The sequence below is a fragment of the Stegodyphus dumicola genome, chromosome 8 (genome assembly GCF_044657685.1).
Source record: "Stegodyphus dumicola isolate Sdum_Otavi_A_Nest chromosome 8, ASM4465768v1".
NCBI classification, from domain to species: Eukaryota; Metazoa; Arthropoda; class Arachnida; order Araneae; family Eresidae; genus Stegodyphus; species Stegodyphus dumicola.
Window position 1 is genome coordinate 129,754,002 of NC_140775.1, and position 27,420 is coordinate 129,781,421.

Here is a 27,420-nt window from a genome sequence, read left to right on the forward strand (position 1 = left end):
AAGAATATGTATTATTAAGAAGGAAAAACTCTGCAACAGGAGTGTCTCTGTTAGTGCGAAAAATCAAAAAAAGAAACGTGTTGTCAAAGAGTTCCTCAATTTCCTGCACACATCGCGGAGAGGGAAATTCTGGCAACCAGGTTCCGTTGCCAAATCCTTGGCGAATTTTCCCTCTGTTTTCTAGTGGCGTAATAGCATTACGTCTATGGAACCTTTCCTTCTTTACATAGACATTCTTTGGTTAGAATAACTTCCATGTATTCTGTTCTAACCTCCATGTGCGGTACACACGGGATTTGCCGACATTATGCTGAGCAGTAAAATGGGTCATTTTGATGTTGGTAACAATTTTCAAAATTGTGCCAAGGCCTTACCGAAAACTAGAATTTTACCCAAAAATGTTTTGAATCTTTTTTTTTTTTTTTTTTAATAAATGCCCTGTTTTTCATTTTGCAGTAAAATAAAAAAAATAGTAATCAGTCATCTAGGCTAACCATTTAATATAACTATATTCAGTAAAATATCGTTGATTATTCTAACTCAATTTTTAAGTAATTATCTTTATTTTTATGTTATTCGTATCATTTAATGTTGCTTCTTCCCTCTAAATGTATTTATTATTAGTAAATAACACTTTCAAATTTCAGAAATTTTTTTCTGGCATAATCCTGAAATTAATTCTAGCAGTATGATGGCATACCATCACGAAATTTAATGTGCATATTTTTTGCTTATGTATGCTGCTAAATAATTATAAAATACCTGAATTTATTTAAAAATATCATTAAATAGATTTCTTTCTTTTGTGTAGATGCAAAATATCTGCAAAGAAAAATGCTTTTTTTAATCCAGATTGGGCAGATTCTAATCTCAATCTTCAGTGGAGAAAACTCCTATTATAGTTATAATAGTTTAATGCCTTGGGAATTATGTATATATACAGAGTGGCCAACTCTCCCGATTTAGGCGGGAGACTCCCGATTTTTGACCGCTCTCCCGCCAACCCGATTTACAATATATTTCTCCCGACTTTTTCTTATTCTTAATATTTCTTATGATTTTTATGGAACTTGACTTCATACTTCATTATATGAACAAAAAAAAAAAGTGATTTTGGACGTCTGAAAGCAACTGAATTTTCTCTAGATTATATCTAAAATAAAACCTTGCGAATCAGATGAGAATTTCTGCTTTGTGAGTGACAGCATACATATCCAGAAACGTCGTTCTCCAATGGGCATCGAGCTCCACTGCGTGTCATTTGGCATATATTAGCCAATGAGCACAAAGCAAGCTCAAGGCCGTTGGCCGTTATTTGGATGTTCTTTCGCTATTTCGTTCATTTTGTCCTGAGTTGTATGAGTACATGTGCCTTTGGGAAATAGTTTCAGAAATTATCGTCTTTTGTTATGTCTGCGAGAAAGGTGAAATACTCGTGCACGTTTCAAAAAATCATACACAGTTGACTTTCCTTCCATTATTTCTTCAAGGAAATGTAATAAATTTGCGATGTGTACCATCTGTTGTTGTGATTTTTCGATTTCGCATGGTGGAAGGGCAGATGTTCTCAAACATGTATGTACACAAAAACATAAGGACAACATGAGTTGTTTTGAAAAAACGAAAAATTAAATTTTTCTTCGGAAACAAAAGACCAAAAAGGGATTAATGCAGAATGTCTGTTCTCTGCCTTTTTACTGGAGCACAACCTGCCACTGAATGCATCGGATCACGCTGCAGCTTTATTTAGAAAAATATTTCCGCATAGTGAAATCGCTAAGAAATACTCAAGTGCAAAGACCAAAACAGGTGCAATTGTTAAAGAAATGGGTTTGAAAAATAAATCTTCAGTTATTGATTGCATTAAAACAGCTCCGTTCTGCCTCTCTACGAAAGGAAGCTATAATACCAATTCAAAACTGTATCCAATTGTTGTTTCTTTTTTTAATCCAGAGTCTTCAGAAATTGAGTGCAGTTTACTTTCTCTCCTCACTTTAGAAGGACATTCGACAGGCTTTAATATAGCACAGCTAATTATTGAAACTTTAAAAGAAAATACAGTCCCTCTGGATAATTGCTTAGCACTTGGTGCCGATAATGCACCAGTAATGGTAGGCTTGAAGACTGGTGTTGCAGGCATCTTAAGAAAGGCAAATTTAGATTTGCAGGTTATGAAGTGCACCTGTCACCTCTTAAATTTAGCAGCTGAAAAAGGGGGCAGCTTCTTTACCATTAAATGTGGATGAACACATTGTTGATATTTATTATTATCTTGAAAGGAGTTCTAAAAGAAAGGGAAAATTGAAACAGTTCCAACAGCTGCATAATACTGACATAAGAAAAATTTTGAAACATGTATGTACACGCTGGCTGTCTTTAAAGAAATGCTTATCTAGAATCCTCGATCAATGGAACCCACTTCTTGCATTTTTTAAAGAAGTAAATGCTTCGAGAGTTAAGATAAAAGGCTCTATTGAAAGTTATAAAGCACCTAAAGTAAATGGAGATGTAGTTACTACTTCCATTGTTAAAAATAGGTTTGAGAAAAATAAAGTAATTTCTGCATCATTCAGCAATTCAACTGGCAGTTCTCAAAATAATACTGCAAAATATAAGCGTAAAGCTGATACAAATTTCTCTCAAAATAAAAAAATTGCTCAACACACGAAACATTTTCCGATTATTGTAAGTTTATCTTGTGAAGAACGAATATTTATGTTTTTTTCTTCGGACCTTAACAAAGCTTTTTGCTTTTTTTTTTACAATTCATTTTGCCATCATTCGATGTTCTTAACGCAATTCTACAAAGCAGAATTCCATTAATTCATGTTTTGCAATCAATGATTTATGATCTGTTTAAAGACATTTTATCAAAGTTTGTAAAACCAGTCTGTGTTTTGTCTTGTAATTCTATATATGATGTGATTTATGGTGAAACAGAAAATCAGAAGAAAGATGAAGATTTGGTAATAGGAGCTGCAACTACGAAAGTAGTGGAAGAACTTTCAGAAGAAGACAAAAATAAGTTTTATCTTCATGTTAGAAGTTACTTCTGTCGAGTATGTGATTACATACTACATAAATTTCCAGTCAACGATGAAGTGATTTTGCATGCTAAAGTTACTGATATTTCTGCTCTAGCAAATGCATCTTTTTCTGATATAAGGTACTTTTTGAACAGATTTCCTGTGTTACTTCGTTTAGTCATGAAAGATGACGATATTGATGTTGCTACTGATATACTGCAGTCAGAATTTTGCAGTTTACAATTAGAAAACTTGGATGAAGTTATAAATCAGCTAGGATTGACACCCAGTGGAGTTTAATTGGAAAATTGAAAGATGCTGATGGAATTTTAAAATATAGTGAACTCTCTAGAATTATATTGGCCATCTTGACAGCTCCCCATAGTAATGCGGAGTGTGAGAGGATTTTCAGTGTTGTTGCGAAAACGAGTACTAAATTTAGATCTAATATTAGTGATTACACATTAGAAAAACTTTTATTAGCGTAAGCAGGCCTACGTGGCAATTGCTATGAACAAAATTATGAAGTTTCTTTCTTAACGAAAGCAAAATCTGCCACTGTCCATAACATTTGTATGAAAACTGATTAAAGTGTGTTTTTTTTTTTTTTTTTTTTTTTTTTTTAACAATGCAAGTAATAAAAATGTTTTTTATGTCTAAGGTATTTTTGTTTTGCTTGCATTTAAGACTTAGTAACTATTTAAAGTTAATTCATTATTAAAAACTATATTTTTATCATTTAAAAAGTATTTTTAACATTGTGAAAAATCTCCTGATTTCTTAAAAAAATCTCTTGATTTTTGAGTGTCATAGGTTGGCAAGTATGTATATATATTATAGGTATACGTAATTGGCAAATTTGTGTGTTTTCAAGTAATACCATTGTTTGGTATAAAATGCGATGAGTTACGATAGATAATGGTGCTGGTTCCAAAATAAAACTAACTAAGTTAGGCCACACAAATATTTAATTATTTACATAATGTACAAAGTTACAAGTTAAGTGCTCCATTAGCACAAAGTGGAACTAGCGAACGCACCATATGTCCGCTGCGTACATTCTTCAACAACCTACTCAACTAAATTTGGCTTCTCTCGCAAAAGGGCGCTGATCCTAGAGGGCGCTATATTAAACCGAACATTCCGACCCCTATTGAAACAAGTTTCAATAATGCCATAAAAGTTTTACAATCAAATTCAGATTTAGACATACATATGAAATACACAATGAAATGCAATTTAACACAAATTATTTCAATTACAATTAAATTCAGTAGCATATAATATAAAAAATAAAAATGTTACACATAAAAATATTACATTTGCACTAAATGAATAACGTAATACTGTCTATTCATAATAGGGAAATTTGATATCTGATAGTTGTCTGGTATGGGCAAAATACTTAATTTTGTGACAGGCCTTTTAAAGAGACCCTTTGCCGTTCGTACACTTACTACTCTAACTCTTTTATCCAATCCAGGTATAACTTCTTCAACTCGACCTAAAACCCAGTGATGAATAGGCAAATTGTCTTCCTTCATGAGCACCAAGTTGCGATAAATAATCCCGTTGCCACCCTTTCCAAATATTTTGAGTCATTTTGGTGACTCTTTCCCATCTAGACAATCTGTTGTCAGACATATTTATAATTTCTGGTTCTACAAGGGCTGTTATAGAATGGCCAATTAAAAAAGGTCCAGGCATTAACGCATTAAAATCCCTTGCATCTGAAGATAGAGGAGAAATTGGTCTGGAGTTTAATATTCCCGCTATTTGTGTTACTAAAGTTAACAGTTCTTCCCTAGTTAATTTTGAATTCCCAACAGTTTTTTTTTTTTTTTTTTTTTTTAATGCGTTTTGAATGATTTAATGCCCGCCTCCCAAAGCCCACCAAAATGCTGTGTTCTAGGAGGTATAAATTTCCACTCAATCTCCTCTGACAACAAATAGTCGGATAATTCTTGTTCTGGTGCTGTGGCTAATTTAAACAGCTTGCTTAATTCATTTCAAGCTCCACGAAAGTTTGTAGCGTTATCGCTAAATATGGTCGAGCTTTTTCCTCTCCTAGCGAAAAATCTCTTTAGGCTAGCAATCAATGCTTCCGAAGATAAGTCTGAGACAATTTCTAAGTGAATTGCTTTTGTAGCAAGGCACACAAATACTGCAACATACATTTTTTGAAAAACTCCTTTTCTTTGATTTTTTGCCTTTATAAGAAACGGAACACAAAAATCAAGTCCACATTTGTTAAAGGTTGATTCAACTGACACTCGTTCAGTAGGCAAATCTCCCATTATCTGATTTATTGGTACAGGTCTGTGTTTGAAACACTGTATGCATTCATGCACTATTTTTCTAGCAAGATTCCTGCCGCTGATGGGCCAAAACTTTTGTCTAACAGTACCAATAGAGCTTCTGGTCCAAGATGCAAATATTTCAGATGATAATAGTACATGATCAAATAAGTCAACCTATTCTAGCTGGCAAAATTATTGGATATTTACAATCATAACTTACCTGAGATTGCGCAAGTCTACTACTGGCACGTAAAAATTCCATCATTATCGATGAATGGATTTAACGATTTAAGCTTGCTCCTACGAGGTACCTGGCTTTCCCTCTTAAGTGAATCAATATCAGAATAAAACTCATCTTTCTGCACTTCCCGAATCAATGTTAACTCGGCCTATTTCCATTCCTCTAAGGATATAGGCCCTGAAACCCTTTCCTTATTCCTTACGATTCTGAAGAACCTAAAAATAAAACTGCAAATTTTGATTAATTTCATATAATTATTTGTTCGATTTAAGAGAGAGGTTAAACTAGAATTATTTTCTAATATTGCAAAATTAGAGTCTGATAAACATTTCAGTTCCTTGACATAGTCATTATCAGTGGTAGGCTCAAGAGGTTGTTCTGGATAATGTCCTCACGGAGAAGGTCTGTCCATTCCATCAGATATCACACATAAGAATGTCGTTTGGATCCAGTCCACGCTATATGAAATCAGCTGGGTTACATTCAGATGGCACATATTTCCATTGGTATGATCCCATAAGCTCTTGTATTAAAGCGACTCTGTTACTCACGAAAGTTTTTAGTAAGTGTGGTGATTTTCTAATCCAAGCAAGAGAAATTGTAGAATCAGACAAAAGAATTACTTTTTCTACTTTAACATTCAATGAAGATATCACTTTATCCATCAATCTGGATAATAGAAGTTCTAATATAGACTTCTGACAGTTCTAATATAGAAATTGATAAGGTTTTTATAGGTGCAACTCATGACTTGCTACACAAAAGTCGAGCAGTTGGCAGTCCTGAAACTGGTAAAGCTTGAACATAGATTGCAGCTCCGTATGCCGAAGAGGATGCATCTGCAAATCCATGGAGCACTATGTGATCTTCCTGCAGTACAAATCTAGGAATCTTAAGATTACTTAGTTCAGAGAGCGTGAATACGAAATTAATCCATTCCTTGGCCATAGAATCTGGCAATGTGTCATTCCAATCAAGTTTAGCAAGCCAGAGCTTTTGCATGAGTATTTTGGCCTTTGTGACCACTGGCCCAATTAAACCAAGTGGGTCGAACATTTTCGAAATTAGTGACAGAACATCTCGTTTACTATAACTGTTAGAGTGAGGAATGGTCATTGTAAACAAAAAACAGTCAGTCTGAGGATTCCATAGGACACCAAGAATTTTTACGGACGAAGATTCTTGTTTCTCTGCAAAAGTGTATTCTGAATAAGTGGTAATCTTATTTTCAGATACAAGCATATCTGGATGATTTGCGTGCCATTTATGCAATTTCATTTTGCCTAATTTCAACAAATCTATTAATTGGGATTGAAGAATTCTAGCTTTTTCAAGTGATGATTCTCCGGAAAGTATGTCATCGACATAAAAGTCAGTAAGAGCAACGGACGATGCTAGAGGTAAGTTTTGGCTTTCATCTATAGCTAACTGTTTAAAAGCTCGAGTTGCTAGATAGGGAGCGTTTGACGTCCCATACATTACTGTGTTGAGCTTATAAGTTTGCACTGGTGCATCAACACTGTCCTTCCATAGAATTCTGAGCAAGTCTCTTTGTGGAGGATGGACTAGAATTTGTCGATACATTTTTTGTGTCATCTGCTGTGAAGGCGTAGCAGTGTTTTCTAAATCTAACCATTATAGAAAACAATTCCTGCTGTGGAATTCTTCCTTTCAACAAAATATCGTTTAATGACAATCCCGATGTCGTGGCAGTTGAGGCGTTAAAAACCACTCTTAAACATGTACTACTTTTGTCTGGTCTGTAAACCCCATGGTGAGGCAGGTAGTATGAATCATTTATGGATCCAGATCCCTCAGCTAGTTCCATATGCCTTAAATCCTTGTATTCTTGCATGAATTCTGAGTACAATCGTTGTAAATTCGAGTCCCGACCCAATCGCTGCCAAACTTGATTAAGTCTTTCTCTGCTAAATATCTAGACTCGCCCAACAATTCAGAGTCCTTCATGGGCATGCATACGACGTACTGACCTTCCAAGGTTCGATAATGAGTCTCATTAAAATGTTTTTCGCAATATTTCTCTTCAGGACTAAGTGCTGAATCCGGAAAATTAATATTTTCTACCTCCCAGAATATTTGCAATGTTTCTTCAATTTTTTCATTTTGCATAAGCAGACCACAGTATTGTGATTCAAGTGGTGAATTATGTACAATACCACTAACTACGAATCCAAAAACCGTTTCCTGGAACAATAAGTCTGTTGTCGCACTGCAAACCTGACCCGATTTTAATAAGTCAAAGAAACATTCTGCACCCAATAATAAATCAATTTCCTCCGGTATGTTAAATCTGTAATCAGCTAAGGAAATATCCGTGGGGATGTCAATATTTTCAATAGGTATGGGGGTGAGTCATTTCTGTAATTTTTGGAACAATTAGAAAATCAAGTTCTCTAGAGAATGTTTTTTCCTTATTGGCAATTGAAGTCCTCAATTTATAATTTAAAGTAATATCAATTCCATTTAATCCTGAAATCAGAGCAAAACCTTTGTTTTTTTAATCCCTGATTGTTTTGCAAAATGATCAAACACGCAGTTAATCTGTGAGCAGCTGTCAAGAAGATCCTTTCCTTTGATGAATGCCCCTTTCGAAGATTTCATCATAACAATCGCAGATGGCAAGATAACACTTTTATTCGTAGCTAATAAACAATTTGAAAGACTCTCACTTTCCCATTAGGCACCGGAGGAATATCCTTCCCGCCAGCTGTCTTCTGCTTTATCGTCTGTGGATGTTTATTTTAAACAGAATCCGAATTCGATATCCTTATGAACCAATGTATGGTGTTTTGAATGGCAGATATTGCAGAAATGATTCAATCGGCATTGCGATGCAGTGTGCTTTTTACCCAAACAGTTCAGACATAAGTTATTTCGTTTTACTAGCGTAAATCTTTCACCAAAATTCATATCAAGGAATTTACTACATTTAAAAAGGGAATGTGGCGAATTACATATAACGCAGTTTCTTTCCGAATTATTTGAATGAACAAGAAGGTTTTTTGTTTTTATTTCATTCATTTGTTTTGATTTGATTGTGTTTTTATGGACACTTTCTAAAGTTTGACTTTTTTTTTTTCTATGAATGTCATCAAGTTATCAAAATTAGGAACATCTGAAGCGTTTACCGATAATTCGAATTGTTTTCGAGTTTCCTTGTCTATTTTGTCTAAAATGACAGTGGTAATTAAAATATCAGAGAATTTGTTTCGTTTGAAACCCAAATTATTTAAAGCTTTAATGTTTTAATGTTATAAGCTTATCCATGTTCAGCTGCACTCATTACTAACCTCAAGCTGCAAACTGCAAATATAAAAAAAATTTTTTAAAAAGAGACAGAGTCCAGGCCAGCTAGATGTCCAGACTTAAACCCTATAGAGAATGCACTTGGCAGATACATTGCTGAATAGAAACTGCCATCGACAGCTCTTTATAAAAATGATAAACATTTCTCAAAGCAATGAGGTTTTTGAAGTGTTATAAATGTACATTGTGCTCGACTGTATCTCTATGAAGTCATCCTGCTCTATATTATGTGTGCTTTTTTCATCTGCAAAAATTTCTGCTATTCTATATTTTTTGTTTTTCTAATGTATGAAATATTTTGTATGTTATTTGTACAAAATATGCACATTTTCATAAAATTTGTTCCATCGTACTTCTTCATTTTACAGCTGTATGTGGTTCGAGTTCATAGCTTATCCATATTTTACAGTATTTTTATTTAATTTTGAGCATCAATGTTTATTGGTGTATGTAATTCATATGCTATTAAGAGTATAACGTTCAAAGTTGGATTGCTATACTTTCTGTGTTGTTTTATTCATATGTATTCTAGATTCTGTATTGATGTAGATTTTGCTACTGCGATATGCTTAAGTATGAAAGCTTATTGAACTAAACTATTAACTATGGAATTTTGTTTTACATTGTCAAATAGTTTCAGCCATATAGAGTCTCAGTAGTTAAGCCTAGAAGTTACTGAATTTCAATTGTTTTGTGTTGTTTAATTTTTTTTTAAAAGGGGGGAGGGAAAATTTTTAGAAACAAAGTAAATTAGATAATTTAGCATATTTTGTGTTTTGCATATCAGTTGATAATCTTGTTTAGCCAATAAGCACGTTGAAGAGAATGAAATTTTCAAATCACAAATTTGTTCCTCCCAGCTGGTTTGTTGAAAAATTAGAATTTGTTTTGTATGTCATAAGATTTTTTTTCTTTTTTCCCTTAAAAAGAAAACTGAAAACATGAGAAAGTGAATCACCAAATTAATGCAGTAAAAGGTATTTAACATCTCTATGTATACTCATGAATGATACAGTATTTTTCTTACTTTTTCTAATTCGAAAGATGTTGGTGTAAATTTATAAAAAATATAAGATCTAGATTCATTTCTAAATTTTTCTCTCAGGTAAAATGTAGATAAATATATATATATATATATATGCAAGTAAATTTTTAAGGGAAAAAGTACACTATTTTGACTAAAGAAGCAAATTTATTTTGTTAATGAACTTGTTTAACATTTTCTGCATCAATGTCAGAACTCTCTTTTTATAGTAAACTAGTTCTAGATATTATAAATTGTAATTAAAATAATTTGTGCAAAGGTGTCTGCTAATTTAAACTGAATTACCCAGGGCAGGTGGCGAGGACGCCCCTTTGCTTACTGCCCCACGGGGTTTCCCCCTTCTACTTGCTTAATTGCTTAAAGTAAACTGCAATGAAGGAAACCACTGGAGGTACATTTCTTAAGAGCCCACCACTAGCTTAATCAATAAAGGTGATTTAAATAATGAAATGTTAATTTACATGCCAAAGATCTCTTTGTACACAATATTTTTTGTGTAGATCTTTCCATCATTTTTAAGCTCGCCTTGCAGAGGACCATCCATTATTTTTAATTTTAGTTCGTTCTTTCACGAACTCTTGAACAGGCAACATAAAGTTGACCATGTCCAAATGCAGGCTCAGGTAAAAAAATGCCAACACGCTTAAGCATTTGGCCCTGTGACTTATGGATGGTTTGCATTGCAAATAATCCATAATAATTGCAAATAATCATAATATCCCATAACCATCCTTATGGATGGATGCAAAGGCAAGTTTTACAGGAAATTGTCTATGTCTCAATTGAAACGGAAACCCTGTGCCGTGGCAACTTCACCCCATTGGCTAGTACAGTTACGCAAGCAACCAATAAACTATCGGCGACAAACAGACACTTAAGCCGCATATGAGGTGATATATATATGAGGTGAAGTAACATCATCGTTCTGAAACGGCTGGCTCCCGGGCTTAGCAAAGCACACCGTTGGATTCCGCAGGTCCGTAGTACGCCATTTTGACCATTCGCGTCTTCTTGGGACTTTAATTAGCCGAGATATTAATTAAAAACTAGTTTTCCCTACATTTTCCACTTTCTTTCTTGGGTTTTCCCTGTTAGAGGGATTTGGCTAAGTGCCAAATTCTTTTTTCTCGAATATCTACACAACGGCGGTGAGTTGAAATTCGAGACGCGTATCCTCGGATTCCAAAAAATTCTCCGAATCCAGCGATACCGTTCTCATCTTCGAACGACTTTAATCGGCCGAGATATTAATTAAAAACTGTGAAAACGTTCATTTCCATGCTCATTTTTCCGAGTGGCAACAATAAACTATCTTCGACACATACTTTAGCCGCTTATATATGTTACCGTGAAAGACCGAAATTGGAGAATGTCAACATTCACCAAATACGTCGGTGAAAGATCAAATATTTCTTTACATTCTTGTACATTCGGACCCTCACCGGTGTGTGTTGACAATCACAGATATGCTCTGGTGTAGGTCGAAAAGAGAGGAGTATATGTACATGCTGCCATTCCAAAAGGAAGTGTTCCACAAATAAATGTAGTTGTAAAAGCAAGGGCCTCTTGTGCAATTCAAAGTGTCATAATAGTTTAAGTTGTTGCAATAAAAATGATTTGAATCACATAACTTGGTAAGTTTATAACTTCTATTATTTTCCTTTCTCATTTTGTATGTACTGTGTGTTTTAAGCTCTTATTCTAAGTCTCAAGTGCGTTTTTTCACAAATGAATTACGGAGAAGGAAATATAATATTCTTATATGTTCAACATTCACCATTAGTACATGGTGAATGTCGGCATTCACCGGTGTAAGTCAAAAATAAGAGTATTTGGAAAATATTTCGGACATACACCAAGCGACTATGTGAATGTTGACATTCATCGGTGAAAGTCGACATTCTCCAGATTTAGTGTTTCACCGTAACATATATATATATAAAGACAAGATCTTGAATTCTCTTTTAAATAAATCCATACTTTGGGATATATATTACACTGTTTTTTTTAATTAATTTTAAATTATATGGTTTAACATGTGTATACATTTTTTTTTATCTACAACTTTCCAGATGCTGAATTCCAACTTAAATGCTACTTGTAAGTAGTCTGTATGTATTTCATGCATCAAGCATGCTTGTTTGCACTGGCAGTGTGCCGGCATAGATTCTTAAAAAAAGAAAAGTACTTCTTTACTATCTTAAAACATTTCCAAACATTTATCCCTTTTTTATGTTTAATGATTAGTATTATTTTCTTTATATATAATTAATAGTATTTAGAAAATTGACAGGTTTGCATTCAGTAAATCTTGATTAAACCATTCATAAGTTATGAGTATATTTTGATTAGTTATTTCAATGCAAGCAATTCAAATTCAATTCAAAAATTAAAAAGGAGGGAAAGGTAAGCAAAACTGAGAAAGTTGTAACATAGTCTGCAAAATTTATGACCGATATATTCTGAAAATTCGGCCCAATCCTTGGTCTTAGGGAGTGCAGATTGTTGGAATTCTATTTTACTTCAGTATTACCATGTAATAAACAGTTTTAAGTACAGAAATGTGTGGTATATATATATTCCTAAATTATTATGTAAACTGAACTTTTAATGTACTCTTTTTAATTCATTGGAAGTATAAAATATTAAAATATTTTAACAGCCATTTGGCCATAATCAGTCTCAAGCTACAATCCTAGAAGAAAATACTATTTTAAAAGCAAAAGAGGTTGAATTTCCTCCAAAGCCAGTTGTCAGTAATGAAGCTAAGGTATATTTCTATTTTAACATGTTTTATGTTATTTTGGAATATTTATTTATTGCTACTTACTTATGTTATATAGTTTTATTGACTTTAATGGATTATTATGCGTATATTTTACAGTGTGTGTTGTTATGCAAATTAAATGTTTGTAAAGCGTAGTGTTAAAAATATGTCTTAGTAAACTGAAATTACTCTAAAGAGTATCCAAACTAGAAAATATCTATATATCCATAAATCTGTAATTAATAATTAATACTTTTAGTCTCGTTATTGGCCACATGGCCCACAGGCTGTGCTCAATTAATTTAACACGAGTTATTTTTTTTTTTTTTTTTTTTTTTTATATTTGCTTCCAGAATCTCATGTTTATTTGAGAATCAATTTTTATATATTAATGTCAAATAATGTTCCACTGCTTTGCATAACAACTTTTGCAAATAGCTTTTGATCAGTTTATTGCAATAGTAAAGAACTTCAGAAAATATAGTAGTGCTATTCAGTAAAGTATAGTTAGTAAAAACCATTTTTACTTCCTTGTACGAAGTAAAAAGGAAGTATTGTAATTGCAAAAAGTTGCAGGCAGCATATTTCAATGAAAATATCCATTTTGACCGCTTTCGAATGCAATTTAACTATGTTTTTGCGAGATATCCGTACGTAAGGACAGAATAAAGGACTCTTTTCCTCCAAAAAAATTATAAAACTGCTTTAAAATGAATTCTGAAGAGAATTTTTCGTAGCGTCTGTATGTATGTACGTATCTCGCGTAACTCAAAAACGAGTAGCCTCAGAAAGTTGAAATTTTGTATATAGGACTACTATAACATGTAGATGTGCACCTCGTATTTTGGTTGCCATCGGCCGCGCCAAACATATATAAATATATTTATATATATATCCACTCTGTTACCCGGCTCAGTGATCTCAGTTTCTTTACTCTTGTACGTTTATAAATTGTACATTTTTTTGCTTTAAAAATGATTGAATTAAGTTGTTCTTGTCTTCCGGTTAAGGTTTATATGCCGTTAGTAAATCTGTATGCAATATTTTTAGAGTTATCAACAATTTTAAAGCTGTTTAAGTGCCACTAAGCCTAATAATTTTTTTGATGGCGCCCATTGCTTGTTTACATTTGAAGCAGCAGAGTAATGGATTTGTTGCCAATCTAGAGAAACGTATCTTCGCAACAACAAAGATAACGCCTTCATTTATTATTGCGAATTAAATCATGCTTAATCCTTTCTGGAATTTTTTCAAGGAAATAAGTTACTTAATTTTTAATATAGATATTTTGAGCTTTCATGTATTTGTGCCTTGTCGCGAAGTGAGAACTGAATTAATTGAATGAGAAATACTCAATCGTGTGTGAAAAACTGTTTCTTTTTAATTTTGTTTGCTTAATTTCGTTTATACATTGTTCTAGCTTTATTATAGTATTTGAAAATAACATGTGGCAACTTAATTTACCTTTACTGTTAGTTTCATTACTTTTCCTTTGGTCTTGTGGTTTAGGGGAGCGTTTAGTGCCTGACGAGCTAGGGAAGTTGCACTTACCTCGTAATTCCTCGGCTTGAACTTTCAGCTTTTGTAGTAGTCTAATCATCAGGGTGGACACGACATCCTCATTAGTAACAGCCCTGTTCGCCTGGTAGATCATAAGTAAGGCTTGAAGCCTTCGATGTTTTTCTCAACTTTTCTAAGTCTTTCACGAGCGCTGTCCATTTCATAGTCCAAATTTTCATCATCCGATGGTAATCTAATATTGTCAGGAGATAATCCAACATAGTTTTCGCATGGTTGATTAGCAGTAATGGCTCAGCTTTTCATCAACATAAGGGTAACTGTCATTGCCGTTAGGCATAGTTGCTTCGGCTGACTCTGTCATATTCAAGACCCCTACATCCACAAGGGATCAGGACCGAATGATGCCATCTGAAATGAATATTGAGATAATTTCACTTCCTCGTGATTTTTTGCACCATTGACAGGTCATAATTTTTAGCAAAAGTGAGTTTTCATAGCTATAATTTTTCATAAATGCAGCATATGCCTGCTTTGATTCAAATTCAGTGCAATAACCATACCATAATGTGTGTGTGTATGTGTGTGATTATGCCAAAGCCTCAAGGCCTAAGGGGAGGGATGCCTTCGTGGAGGACTTTCTAAGGAAAACTGGCTCGTATACATGTTACACGTGGGGGGGAAACCACGAAAACGCCCATGCAGCCAGCCTGTTCGCAGGATTCGAACCTCGGACCAAGCTACCAGTGTTCAGCAACTTTACCGCTTGGCCGCTGTTGGGTCTCAATAACCATAATGAATTTTAATAATTTTAGTAGGAAATTATACCACAACAAAATCATTATTTGTCATTGTATGCGGTAAATAGACTGACTACGTCTGGACTTTTTCTTTATCTGAACCAAAATTATAGTCTGGGTTTTATTGAATTATATATATGATATATATCAGTTGTTGATGTTTTTGAGTTTATTCATTTAATTTTTTATCATCTGTTAAAGATCTCCCCCCCCATCAATATACATAATTTTTCCTCACAACACTTCTTTTAGAATATTAACTTTAACTTTTGGAGAAATAACTTTTATTGTACTACTGCAGGACTTCTTGACAGAAATCTTAAAGCACCTCAGAAACAAATGTCAGTAATTTCAGTCTGCGTCTGCAGTATTTTCATTGTTTTCTTCAAGCATTTATTAAGGAGTTTTTATAAAAGATTTATGCACATAAAAGTAAACTATTTGAGCTGACTAATTCATAATTAAAAGATATTTAAGAAATGCATAATTATTGTTTAAAATTCAAATAACTTCAATGTGCAGAGTATATACATAATAATAGTTTTAAATTGAAATGGGGCATGCACTTATTCACATTTACATTATTTGTATTAGTTCGCATGTGTCCTATCAATCTGTTTAAAATTAATTTTTTTAATAAAATATTTCTTAAAGATGATAAAATTTTCCATAAACTTCTTATTAGTGCCAATATATCTTTCAAGGGTAATTTCAACTTTAACAACTGTTTAGATTTTATTTTTATTCTATGAAACCGGATGCACTTACTAAAACGCTTTACCTGAAAGAATCAATCTGAGCTGTTGGAAACTGAAATGATTGTTTATTCTGAAAGTTTGGCCAAGAGATGATATTAGAACTGCCTTCTGTTGGTAATATGTATTAAAAAAAAAATTGTTTGGGCTAACTGGAAGACATACATGTTATTTACATACGGCCTTTGTTTACATGTACCCCTGTCTCCCTGATTTAGATTTTGTGCCTTGAAAGATATGAATTAATTTTGAAAAAATAATGGGAAACTATGTACATGTTTCTTTACACATTTTATTAGTGAAACTATTAAATATCTTACTTCTTTTAACATATTCATTCACGGACTATAATTTATTTGTGAACTAATCTCAAATATTAGCTTTTTAGAACCTGAAATTTGTTTCAATTCTGTGTATCCATGCAGTTTTCTAGTAATTCTGTAAAAATGCAGAGTAATCTACAGCCATGGGGTTTTGAAGTAAATCGACTGATTCCATAAAATAATGTCTTCTTCTGGTTTTCTGTGAATCATACACAAAGCAAATTATTGGAAGCTTTTACCTCAACTTCATCAAATACTTGTAACTTTTCAAGTGAAAAAATAAGTAATTAAATTGCTATTAAGTATTAAATCCTTCAAAAGCACTTTTGACAATTTTAGTTAAAGAAAAGTCATTTCTTTGAGTATGATTATTTAAACAAGGGATTAAATATGGCACTTAAAATTTAAATATTAAATAGCTAAGATGACTGTGTCTGCATATGTCAGTACTAAAGAATGAGATTATATTTTTGTAAAGAATATAATAATATCAAAGCTAGTATTTTTTAGCAACTGAAGATGGGTCATTTTCAGCTCTTTTTTATCAGTGGACAGAAATAAAATAATGAAAAGGGCCATTAAGTGGCAATTTTCATTATTCATTGCCATTATTATTTTATTATCAGTGTAGTTGAAATTGTTAAAAATGCTACTGAAATGCAAAACAAATGTTTTGATTAAATTTTAGATTGTTTTCATAAAGAACTTTTAAAAAATAAACATATTCATAATTACCAAGGAAGAGGGATCCTGAATTCTTAGAAAAAGAATACTGAATTAGAATACTTGGTCATTAGCCTATGGTAGTAATTCTGTTAATATAATTAAATGAAGTTATTTTATTATTGATTTTTCTGCAGCCAGCATATTCAGTGCAATTCCATAAATCATGTTAAAACTATTTGGTTAATTAATTTAGAATTCTGCTAGATGCTGTTACTTGTGATTTTCAATTACAAATCAGTTTTTTGCACATATACATATATATATTTAGATTGATTGAAATTCATTTCTGAGTTTGAAAGCATTGCACAAAGAAAGGATTTTTTATTATATTTATTTCTATTATATAATAATGTTCGTGTATTTGTTCTCTTTATACATTTATATATTATTAGGAAATTAATGGCATATATTTATATTTCTTCCCTAGCAATTTATTCGCCGATGTCTTCAATATAGAAAAGAAGATCGTATTGATGTGTTTAGTCTTTCTAGTGAAGACTATTTAAAACCAAATTATCCCAAACACAGTCGACAGTCAAATGCAGAAAAATCATAGCATTGCATTTCTAGTGAGATGATGCATTAAAAATGGACTTCGCTTCTCCCTTAATGTATGCATTTTTCAAGTGTATAATGTAAAAACATTTTTAGACTTTGCCATGGCATATGGAACAAAGTGCAAATTTGATTGCCTGGGCAAATATAGTGTTATGTACAGTAATATAAATATGTTTATGAATACAATCCAGTGTTCCTAGTTTTTTTCACTAATGGACTGCACTGGCCTGGAACTTTTGCAACGTGTACTATTTATATCAAATCTTGGTTGTAGTTAAGGCAAGTGCTTCATGTACATATAAGTTGGACTTCCGAGATGGATTTGTGAATTTTAAAGTGAGATCATTATTACGTAGATGAAATGTGATTACAATAGTGTAAAAATATATGTAGCTTCATTTATTTCTTCAAAAATAAGTAATATACTAATTGAGGTAAAATTTTCTTGAGATTGCCATATTAAAAAACTACAGGTCATTTCTTAATTTTTGTACATATGTTGTTTTAAAAGCCAAAAAACTTTTTTTAGCTGCTGTCTTAACAATGGGCTGTAACTCTGTAAATATTTAAACTGCAATTTTCATTTGTGGCTAGGCAAAACTCTACATATCTCTTTGTTATGTAAAGAAACTGAAAATTTTTGTTATTAAAGGAAGTAGAAATTGTGTTCTTTGCATTGTTTTTTTTTTTTAATTACCTTCATAATGCTTGTGATTAGATAACAAAAACTAATTTCTTTCCCTTTATATATGTATTATACAAGAGGCTGTATGACAGTTGTAAAATTTAAAAAAAAAAAAAAAAAATAGCTATTATTACCTTAATTTTAATGGAATCTGTCTTCTAAACTTTCAAAGAAGAATTTTGAACGTTCTGAACAAATGTCTTTTATATGATATTTTCATACTCAAATGGTTACAGTATAATAAAGCAAAATAATAAGGTGGTTTCATAAACAATAATAAAAATTACTTTTATTATCAAATTATATTAAGCTAATAAATGTTGAATTAATTTGATATGAAATTTGGTACATATATTATATAATATATAATTATTTATAGTTTTAAATCATAAAATCGGATCATGCTTCATATTCTCCCTTCTGATAGTAGTACATTCTTTTCTGTCTCGTGTTTTTCCACCCTTTCACCTTTTTCTTAATTGCATTAGAAAACATCCCCCACCTTCTAACAATTAGAGCATTAGAGATATTGCAATAGAGAATGAAATGAATTTGATCAGATTATGAAAAATGGAAATCTTATGTGGAGATTATCTATTTTTTACAGAAAATTATTATATCTCTATGTTTTGTTTATCTGATTTTTTGTTCCAGTAATATTTTGTTGATTCAGTTTATTTTATTGTACTTTGTTACTTTGATTTTCCCTGTAATTTTACGTAGGGTCCTCCATTTTGTACAAAAGAGGAGCATAATTATTGTCAATAACATTATTAGAGTCATAATGTTAGGCATATTTTTTTATAAAGACATGAACATTCTAGTAATATTTAGATGTGTTTTCCTGTACTTTGTCTTTTTCTTGCTTGAATCTTTTTTAACCCCCCCCCCCTTTTTTTTTTCCCCTAAAGGATTATTGTTTTCATTTTGTGTTAAATCACTATAAATGTTCGTTTCACTTTTCAAACTGTTGCCACCAAACGTTAGAGTCCTGCATTATTTTTTAAAAAATTAACAATGAAAAATCTGCATAAATGTAGGTACATTTCTCGCATTGTGATAAAACAACAGTACCTAGTGCCATGGAATTTTGAATGATGTAATCCTCCTACGAATATGGGCTTGTAGAAGACCAAATTTGAAATTTGGAATTTGTTTTGTTATCGATTCCATATTCGTAAAACTTTAACGAATTTTTGAGTAACAAACTCAATTATTTAAAAGCGAGCAATGGCAACACTCTACCTAAGGGGGAAAACCTTTCTATCTCCAGCGCGCAGAACTGTGTATCGAAAGTTTTAAAGATATGCTCATTTTAAAATTATTTTGCGACATTGCTATTGAACTGAATTTCAGGGTTTAAGTGCAAAGAACATGATATTTAATAAATGAAGGTAACGTACAAAATGTTTTAAAAACGCACCTTTGAACATAATTTAAAATCAATGGGCACCACTTCTGGCCTTAGTAGTGGCCGTTATAGACAAGTGCTTGCCATTGGGAGGGACCATAATTGATTATTCTAATTTCAGATATTTATATATAGGCATCAATTTTTTTAATTTTAAATTCAGAAGAAATAATATATGAATATACATATATATTATTTCTCTAAATTTAAATTTGAAAAAAATTGATCTAAGCCTCTCAAAATAAAATGCAAAGTATTTCCATTTTGATTATTCATGTAGCCAGATGCATGTAAAATGATTAAGAGAATTTTTTTTTTAATTTTTGTGTAATTATTCTTCCCATTATAATTTTCCTTGAATGAACTTCAGGTGTGCATTTCATTTAGAAAAATAACGATGGAGCATTTTAATGTGACAGCATTCTTTTATATAACTTCAGCATTAATCAGATTAAATAAAATTTAAAGTATAGTTTAATTTTTTTTTATTTGTACTTAAATTATAATGCTTTATCTAGGCTAAATAAATAAAAGGATTAGGATAAAGTGTATAACTTAGTATCATACAGCTGATTAAATTGTTGAATTTTGTAGTGAAATATCAGGTAACATTTCTGTTGATTCAAAGCTTTTTAAATGTTCAAAAAGACTCCATTTAAATACTTAACTGTATAAAAAAAAAGCTATAAAAGCAATCATTTTGATAAAAATAGGAAGATTATCAAAGATTGATTGTGTAAATTTAGCATGTTAATAGATTAAATCAAGGAATAGCATTTATGAAATGTAACTATGTGCAGTGATTATTTTTTTATTTTAAACAGCACTGTGAAAGTAAAATTCGTGTAACTGAGTATATATAACAATATTTGAGCCTTTAAATTATCTATCTTGATAAGGAACTCTGAAACATTTTAAATTTTTCCTCCATTAATTCCTTATTTTTATCATTAACCAGAGGGGATTTGTCCTTGTGTAAAATAAACATCAGAATACAATTGCAAGTAAGCTTTTATATGATGTAATTTTAATATTTTAAACATAAAATTCATAAAACTAAAAATAATTTAGTGTTGGATTGCATGAGACTTCTTTTTAATTCACATGTATTATCAATAGTAATTTAAGTGTAATGTAATGATAAGTTATGCGATAAGGAATTTTTATGCTAGAAAATTATGCCAAAATTGTCTGCTTTGTGTTGATTGTTTTTCTTTAAGTAAGCAAGATTCCATTTAGCTTAATTTTGTTACCAAAGATTTAAAGAATGCTTCAGAAGTTTTATTTTGTACAATATTTCAAAAAAATTAGTAATAAATATGTTGCTTAACTGGAAAACTTCATGCATTTTCTTTATCAGTTTTCTTAAATAGAGTTATTAAAATGTGTGTGTTTCTAATCATTATTGATAAATACATAGAATTGTTTGTAGTGTGATAGGTTACTTATTTATGAAAAGGTGTACAGTTGTTTTAAAAATTCCATTTTCAGTTATTATATACATAATTTTATTTGCTAGAAAGTTGGTTAATTTTCCATCCTGATACTGCATTAAACCAGTTTTTAAGCTAAATTTTCTGGTTAATCTTTAAGCATAGAAGGTATATCTAAAGCAACAAATAAAATAAGTAAGTTAAATTTTAAATAATGAAATTTAATGCAAACAAATAAATGATTAATTATTGATGCAAACTAATCTACAATATCATTTAAATTCTGAAAACATGTGTAAATCAAGTGCAAGTATCAAAACCCATGTATAAATATATAATTCCAAAAATTTTTTAATCCTAAAAAAATTATGAAAATGCATAAGTGAATAATTGTTGAGCAGGCCGGAGACAGACTTATCAAGGGAAAGTTGCCTCCAAACCTAACTCTTCAATTATTCAATTCGTGTTTTGTCATCGATGTAGACAAGGGTAAAAGTCAAAACCAAATGTTGTGAATTACTAAAAAGAAATTTAAACAAGTGGATATTTGAGTAATTAGCAAGAAAGCTAGAATTTAAAAAAATATTTAAATTTAATTTAACTTTACTATTTATTCTTTTGAAACAATATGTATATACACCGTGTATCAAAAAGAATATGCGTATTACAAAGTGTTATTGTGTCCAAACTATCGATCACTGCACCTCAGCTCGGCTATTGGCGAAGTGAATACATAGTTTAGTTTACACTAATAGCTGCCAGATGTCAGTTGTCTTCTGTTTTGCATAGTAACCATCACACGTTTAAAATAGCTACACCGCAACAGAAATCATTTTGTGTTCTCGAGTTTGCGAAATGCAAAGATGTTTCAAGTTGAGGTACCAAAGTGATACTCCAAATGGGTGGAACATTTGCTGATGGTATCGACAGTTTGTATGTACAGGATGTGTATGTAAAGGAAAGAATCCTGGCCGCCCTCGTGTTCCCGACGAAAATGTTGCCCGAATTCAAACTCCTTTCCAATGCAGTCCTTCAAAATCAACTCACCGTGCCAGTCGGAAGTTACAAATGCCTACAACAATTTGTTATGTTTTGAAACATGTGTTGGTTATGAAGCCGTACAAGTTACATTTGTGACAGGCTCTGCGTCCTGATGACAAATGCAAACGTGTGGCATTTTGTAACGAGATTATTGATGCTATTGACAATGATAACACTTTCGCAGTTCAGTGATAAAGCGACTTTTCATGTTAGTAGTCATGTAAAAAAACACAATGTTCGAATTTGGGGCCTACAGAATCCACGTGCAGCCATTGAACATGTACAAGATTTGCCCAAAATCAACATCTTTGTGCAATATCCCGATCATCTGTTTATGGCCCATTCTTCTTTGATGGAAACATGGTTAACGGTCAGCAGTATCTGGCTATGTTACAAAACTGGTTGTTTCCGAGGCTGTACGAAGACAACTTAATTTTTCAACAAGACGGGCTCCCCCTTCACTGGTGTCGCCAAGTGCACGATTATCTGGATGAAACTCTACCGAACCGTAAGATTGGTCATCAAGGAGCTGGCGACTTAGCGTGTCTCAGCTGGTTTCCACGGTCACCGGATTTGACACCCTGTGATTTCTTCCTGTGGGTTTTCATTAATGACAACGTTTATATGCCACCACTCCCACAGAACCTGGCAGAGGAAAAGAACCGGATCCGTACTGTCATAACATCAGTGACGACGGACATGCTTGCCCGAGTATGAGAAGAATTTGAGTATTGATGTGATATTGTTTGTGTCGCTGATGGAGACATATTGAACATCTGTAACATGAACTTGAGAGGTTCATGCACACGTGTGTTAAGTTTCATATTCGTATGTCATACAGTTTAATAAATATATGCATTCGAAATATGTATATTCTTTTTGAAACACGCTGTATTTACATCCAGCTCCATACTGGGAGACAGGAACACATCACTGCATACCCCTATGCATTCTAGGTTCTCTACTGGCATAGCATTGTCATTTAATGGTAGAGTCAGGCATGAAAGTTTTCCGTGTTTTCGTGGAATTCCACTTTTTTGAACGTCACTCGGGCTGTTTCTGAGATCAATGCAGAACCGTTGCAAAATCACGACTGGCAAATGTGGAGGGGTAAATGGAGGACATGCTCTCTCTCTTCCTTTTTTCTTTGTAAAAAAACTTTACATCATGCCAGAGATCGTGAAATATGTTGTTTCACATCAAGGCGAAGTAGGTGGGGCTTATGTGGAAAGGTGGAACTAGATGCGTACGAATATCGAATTAAAGAAGAGCAAGCAACCGTCAAACGACAGCTGACTTCAATAATTTCAGTGATCGGTGCTGACGCCTTCTGTCGGACATATGGATAACCACTTGCATTCTCCAGTACACAAAACTCTATGTAAAAATTTAAGGAATGCGCATAAACTGTACAAAGAAGAGCTAGAGATAAAAAAGGAGGAGTGAGAACCTAAAAAAAAGCAATTAAACATTGTAGAAAATAAAAAAAGTATCAATGGATTGTATAAAAACTGCTGAAAAGAAATTGAGACTAGCTCGCAAACAGAAATTAGAAAAGTTGGCTGCAAAAGTAGCAAAAAAGAAAAAGCTTTTCCCTAAAAATTTTTAATCAGGATCAAGCGAGACTGAGACAAAATAGTTATTTTTTATATTCCTCCTTTAACTATATGTTATTTTGTAACTACATTATCTCATATGACTACTTTTTCTGGTGTTATATAAAGTACTGTTTATTGAACTAAAAGTGATCTCTAAAACTTGTCATTGCCTGAAAATGGGCAGTAATATATAATATAAATATGTATATTATGTATATTAGTGTGTTGTAATGTTGTGTACAGTATTCATGTATCAACTGTTAAATCAAGTTACATAAAGAGCATCTTAAAGAAGGTTAATTCATCACAATCTCTTGGTGATTTACTTTTTTTTTTTTTTTTTTTTTTTTTTTTTTTGATAAAATTAAAGAAGGAAGATAAAATTGATAGCAAAATAGTAAGTACAAGTATTATTTTAATTTAATTATATGTATATGTTTAATACTTTTTATATTAAAAGGTTGATTTTTTTGTGTCCGTGCGTTGTTCAGCTTGTTTTTACAACATCCACTTTTATGCCTGTAGAGTACAGATAGAGAATTGGCAGCAGTTTTGCAAATTATGTACAGTACAAAGTCTTGAATCCGGACTCGTCAGGACTTCGGCGATTCCGGATTAGGGGTTTTTCCAGATTATAGATCATCAATTTAAATCTGGTAAGAAGGCATGCAGAAATTATAAAATTAAAAATATGAAACCGTAATTTATGAAATAAAGAGCAGTTATGTTCTAAAGGTTATCAAAATTTACAAAAAAAAAGGCTTAATATTTATTTGTTTACTTTATTAAACATTTCTTTCAGTGTAAGCTGTTTAAGTTGCTTCGTTTTTTGTGCTAACACTTTCTCTTTAATTCTATAAACAGACATAATTTCTTGTTCAGTTCCACTGTTCAAGTCCTGTAATTGCTATGTGGAGAATATCGACTAACTTGTCAATCGAAATTTTTTCATTTTCAATAACATCTCTGTCACTTTCTTCACTATTGGAAGCAGTACATCAAAACATGCTTTCGCTTTGTAGATCCTTTGGCAGCTCCAGAATCGGAAACTCTTTTTGACATAATCAAAAGTTCAAGCTTACTTTTTATAAAATTGCTCTAACAGTCTGCAAAAAATAATAAGCCGGACCCAATTAGAAGATTAAGGAACAAAGCAATCTGCAACTTTAACTGAAATAGATAATTAGATAATTTTAGCCTAGCTTATACCGTCCGTTATACATTAAACGTGCATGCGTAAACGTATTATGCACATGTGTAAACGCATTATGCGATTACACATGCGCAGAAAGTTTGTAGCTTTGAGGTCCGGATTAAAGACTTTGTACTGTATTTGGGAATTCTTTCATAGCAATTCAAAACTCAATTTGTACAAAAACTATGTGTCTCACAAACAGTAGGAAAATAATGAATTTTATTTGTTACAAAATCTGATTCCAGTTTCAGATTTACACAATTCATTTGCTCTCATCTGAAATAACTTCTTTCTTTTTAATATCCTAAGTTATGCAGTATTCCCCCCCCCCAAAAAAGAAAAAATTTTTGAGAATAAATGGTTAAATTAAATAATTTCTTTAGCAACTGAAAAATTCAGTCTTATATCAAGTAAGTAAAAGATCTTTGGAAGTCTTAGTCAAAATTCTTTGGGGAAGAGGGGCATTTACCTTCCACATCCAAGATAAGTCTTCACTTATCTTGCACATCCATACTAAACTTAATGCTTGATACAATTAGGAGTGAAGAGAATTTTTCACATCTTTTTATTCATGAACACCCTGATCAAAAAAACCATGATCAGTAGCTATGTGTGATATTAATGCTTTGTCAACCTTAATCAACAGTTTTAATAATTCAAATAAATAAATAGGTTTATTGAATGTCTCAAAAATTAACTACAGTAGATTATTGTTGAAAGAATTTTCAATTAAAAAAATGGTCATCAAGTAATTTAATTTACCTCCTTCTTAAGCTTCTTTGGAATATTAAAGCTAGATAGAATAATTGTTTTTCGCTTTTTTTTTTTTTTTTTTTTTTTTTTTTTTTTTTTAATTTTTCTGTCGTTTGGTGCTTTTGAGCAGCTGAATTTTTGTTTCACAAGGAATACCCTTATTTTAATGTGTGAGCTGGTAACTTTAGAATACACTTTTAATTGCTTTATTTTTATCTTTTTCTTTTATATCTTTTGTTTCAATCTAAAAAAGGAGTTGATTAGAATTTTGGAGCTCTGTTTTCCTTTACAATATATTTCCATTGTACATAGAGAGATTTTCAAATTAAATATCCCTATTCAGAAGTGAAAAACATGAAGGCAAATGTCAGACATGGTATATTTCAGACAACAAAGAAAAAAATTACTGTAATAAATAAATATTTCAAAAATGTATTAAGATAAAATGCCATTGTTATCATTAAAGGGAAATAAAATTTGCATACCATATCAGTGATAAAATATCATAGGATTAAAAAAATAAACAGATCTGATACAGCATATATGTTATACAGTTAGCCACGAAAGTCTGCGTACAGACTAAATTTTAAATTTAAAAAAACAATTAAAGCATAGAAAAATGTATTTTTTTTTCTTTTATTAGCTAAAATTGTAAGCTTAAATAAAAAGTAAATAATATCAGTGTTATACTTTTAACATTTTTTCAAAAATATATTTTCTCAAAAAAACTCAGAAATTCCTTCCAATAAGTCTGCGTACACTTTAAAAAAAAGTGTTTTACATTACTTCAAAACTTTGTAAGAATTTCTTTATTTATCAAAACAGCTTGCAGATGTCAGGGTATTGACTGAACTAGTTTTTCAGTGTCATCCGACGTAAATTTCGCCCATTCTTTCTGCAATTTACTAATTAGCTCATTTCGCGACGTAATATTGTGTTTTCGAATTCGTTTCTCCAATTTTGCCCACAAATGTTCGATTTGATTGAGGTCTGGTGACTGTGGAGGTGTACGCAACTGTCTTGGAGTGTGATAGAAGAGATATTCCTTTACAATTTTAGCTGTATGTTTCGGGTCGTTGTCTTGTTGGAAAATAGAGGTATTAGAAAGGTTTAAATTTCGGGCAATGTCTCGTAGATGTTTCTTCAGAATATCCAGATAAACATGCTTATCCATGACTTTATCAATAATGTGAAAATTTCCAACTTCTTTCGACGACATACACCCCCATATCATCACACCGCCAGCTCCATGTTTGACAGTTGGATTTAAATTTCTCAGATTCAGTTCTGTTCCTGGTTTTCTCCATACAATAGGGTGGCCATTAACTTTAAATATTATAAATTTACTTTCATCTGACCAAATTACATTGTTCCAGAAGTCCTGCGAAGAGTTTAAATATGTTTTGGCAAAAGCAATCTTTTTCTATCTATTTGTCTCTGAAATGTATGGCTTAGACCTAGGTTTGCGGCCTAGGTATGATAATCGGCCTTTCGCAGCACTTTTCGTACAGTTTCAGGAAAAATTTCCTTGTTGCTAGTTAAAAAAATGTCTTTCACAGCAGAAAGTTTAGGATTTTGTTTAATTCGTAAAAGAATTTTTCTTTCTTCTCTCTGCGTTAGCTTCTTCGGTCTTCCACATCTTGGTTTTACAGCAAGACTATCAGTGTCAAGATAGTTTTGAATAACTCTTTGCACACTAGAAAATGGTTTTCAAATGCTTTTACCAATATAATGAAGCGTTTTACCTTCATCTCTCAATTTCATAATTAGTTGTCTCGTAACTAAAGGAATTTCTTTATTGGTTGTCATTTTCGTCAAAGAAAGTAGAAATAACAACTTCCAATCAACGTGAAATTTGCTTGGGAAGTCAATGGCCTTGAAAGTGTAACCTTCTTTGCATTTTCAATTTTGAAGTTTA

The 27,420-nt window shown here is 32.0% G+C and overlaps 1 protein-coding gene across 11 annotated transcripts in view; it reads left to right on the plus strand.

Moving 5' to 3' along the window:
• LOC118204035 (serine/threonine-protein kinase tousled-like 1) overlaps positions 1-18,053 on the plus strand; it is a 159,090-nt gene extending 141,037 nt beyond the window's left edge. For all 11 annotated transcript variants that reach the window (XM_085822412.1, XM_085822414.1, XM_085822417.1 and 8 more), the window contains 2 exons: positions 12,602-12,709; positions 17,256-18,053. In XM_085822412.1, the coding sequence (XP_085678538.1) occupies positions 12,602-12,709; positions 17,256-17,384 (237 nt within the window). In that variant the 3' untranslated portion in view covers positions 17,385-18,053. The remainder of the gene's footprint in view (positions 1-12,601; positions 12,710-17,255) is intronic.
• Positions 18,054-27,420: the final 9,367 nt, after the last annotated feature.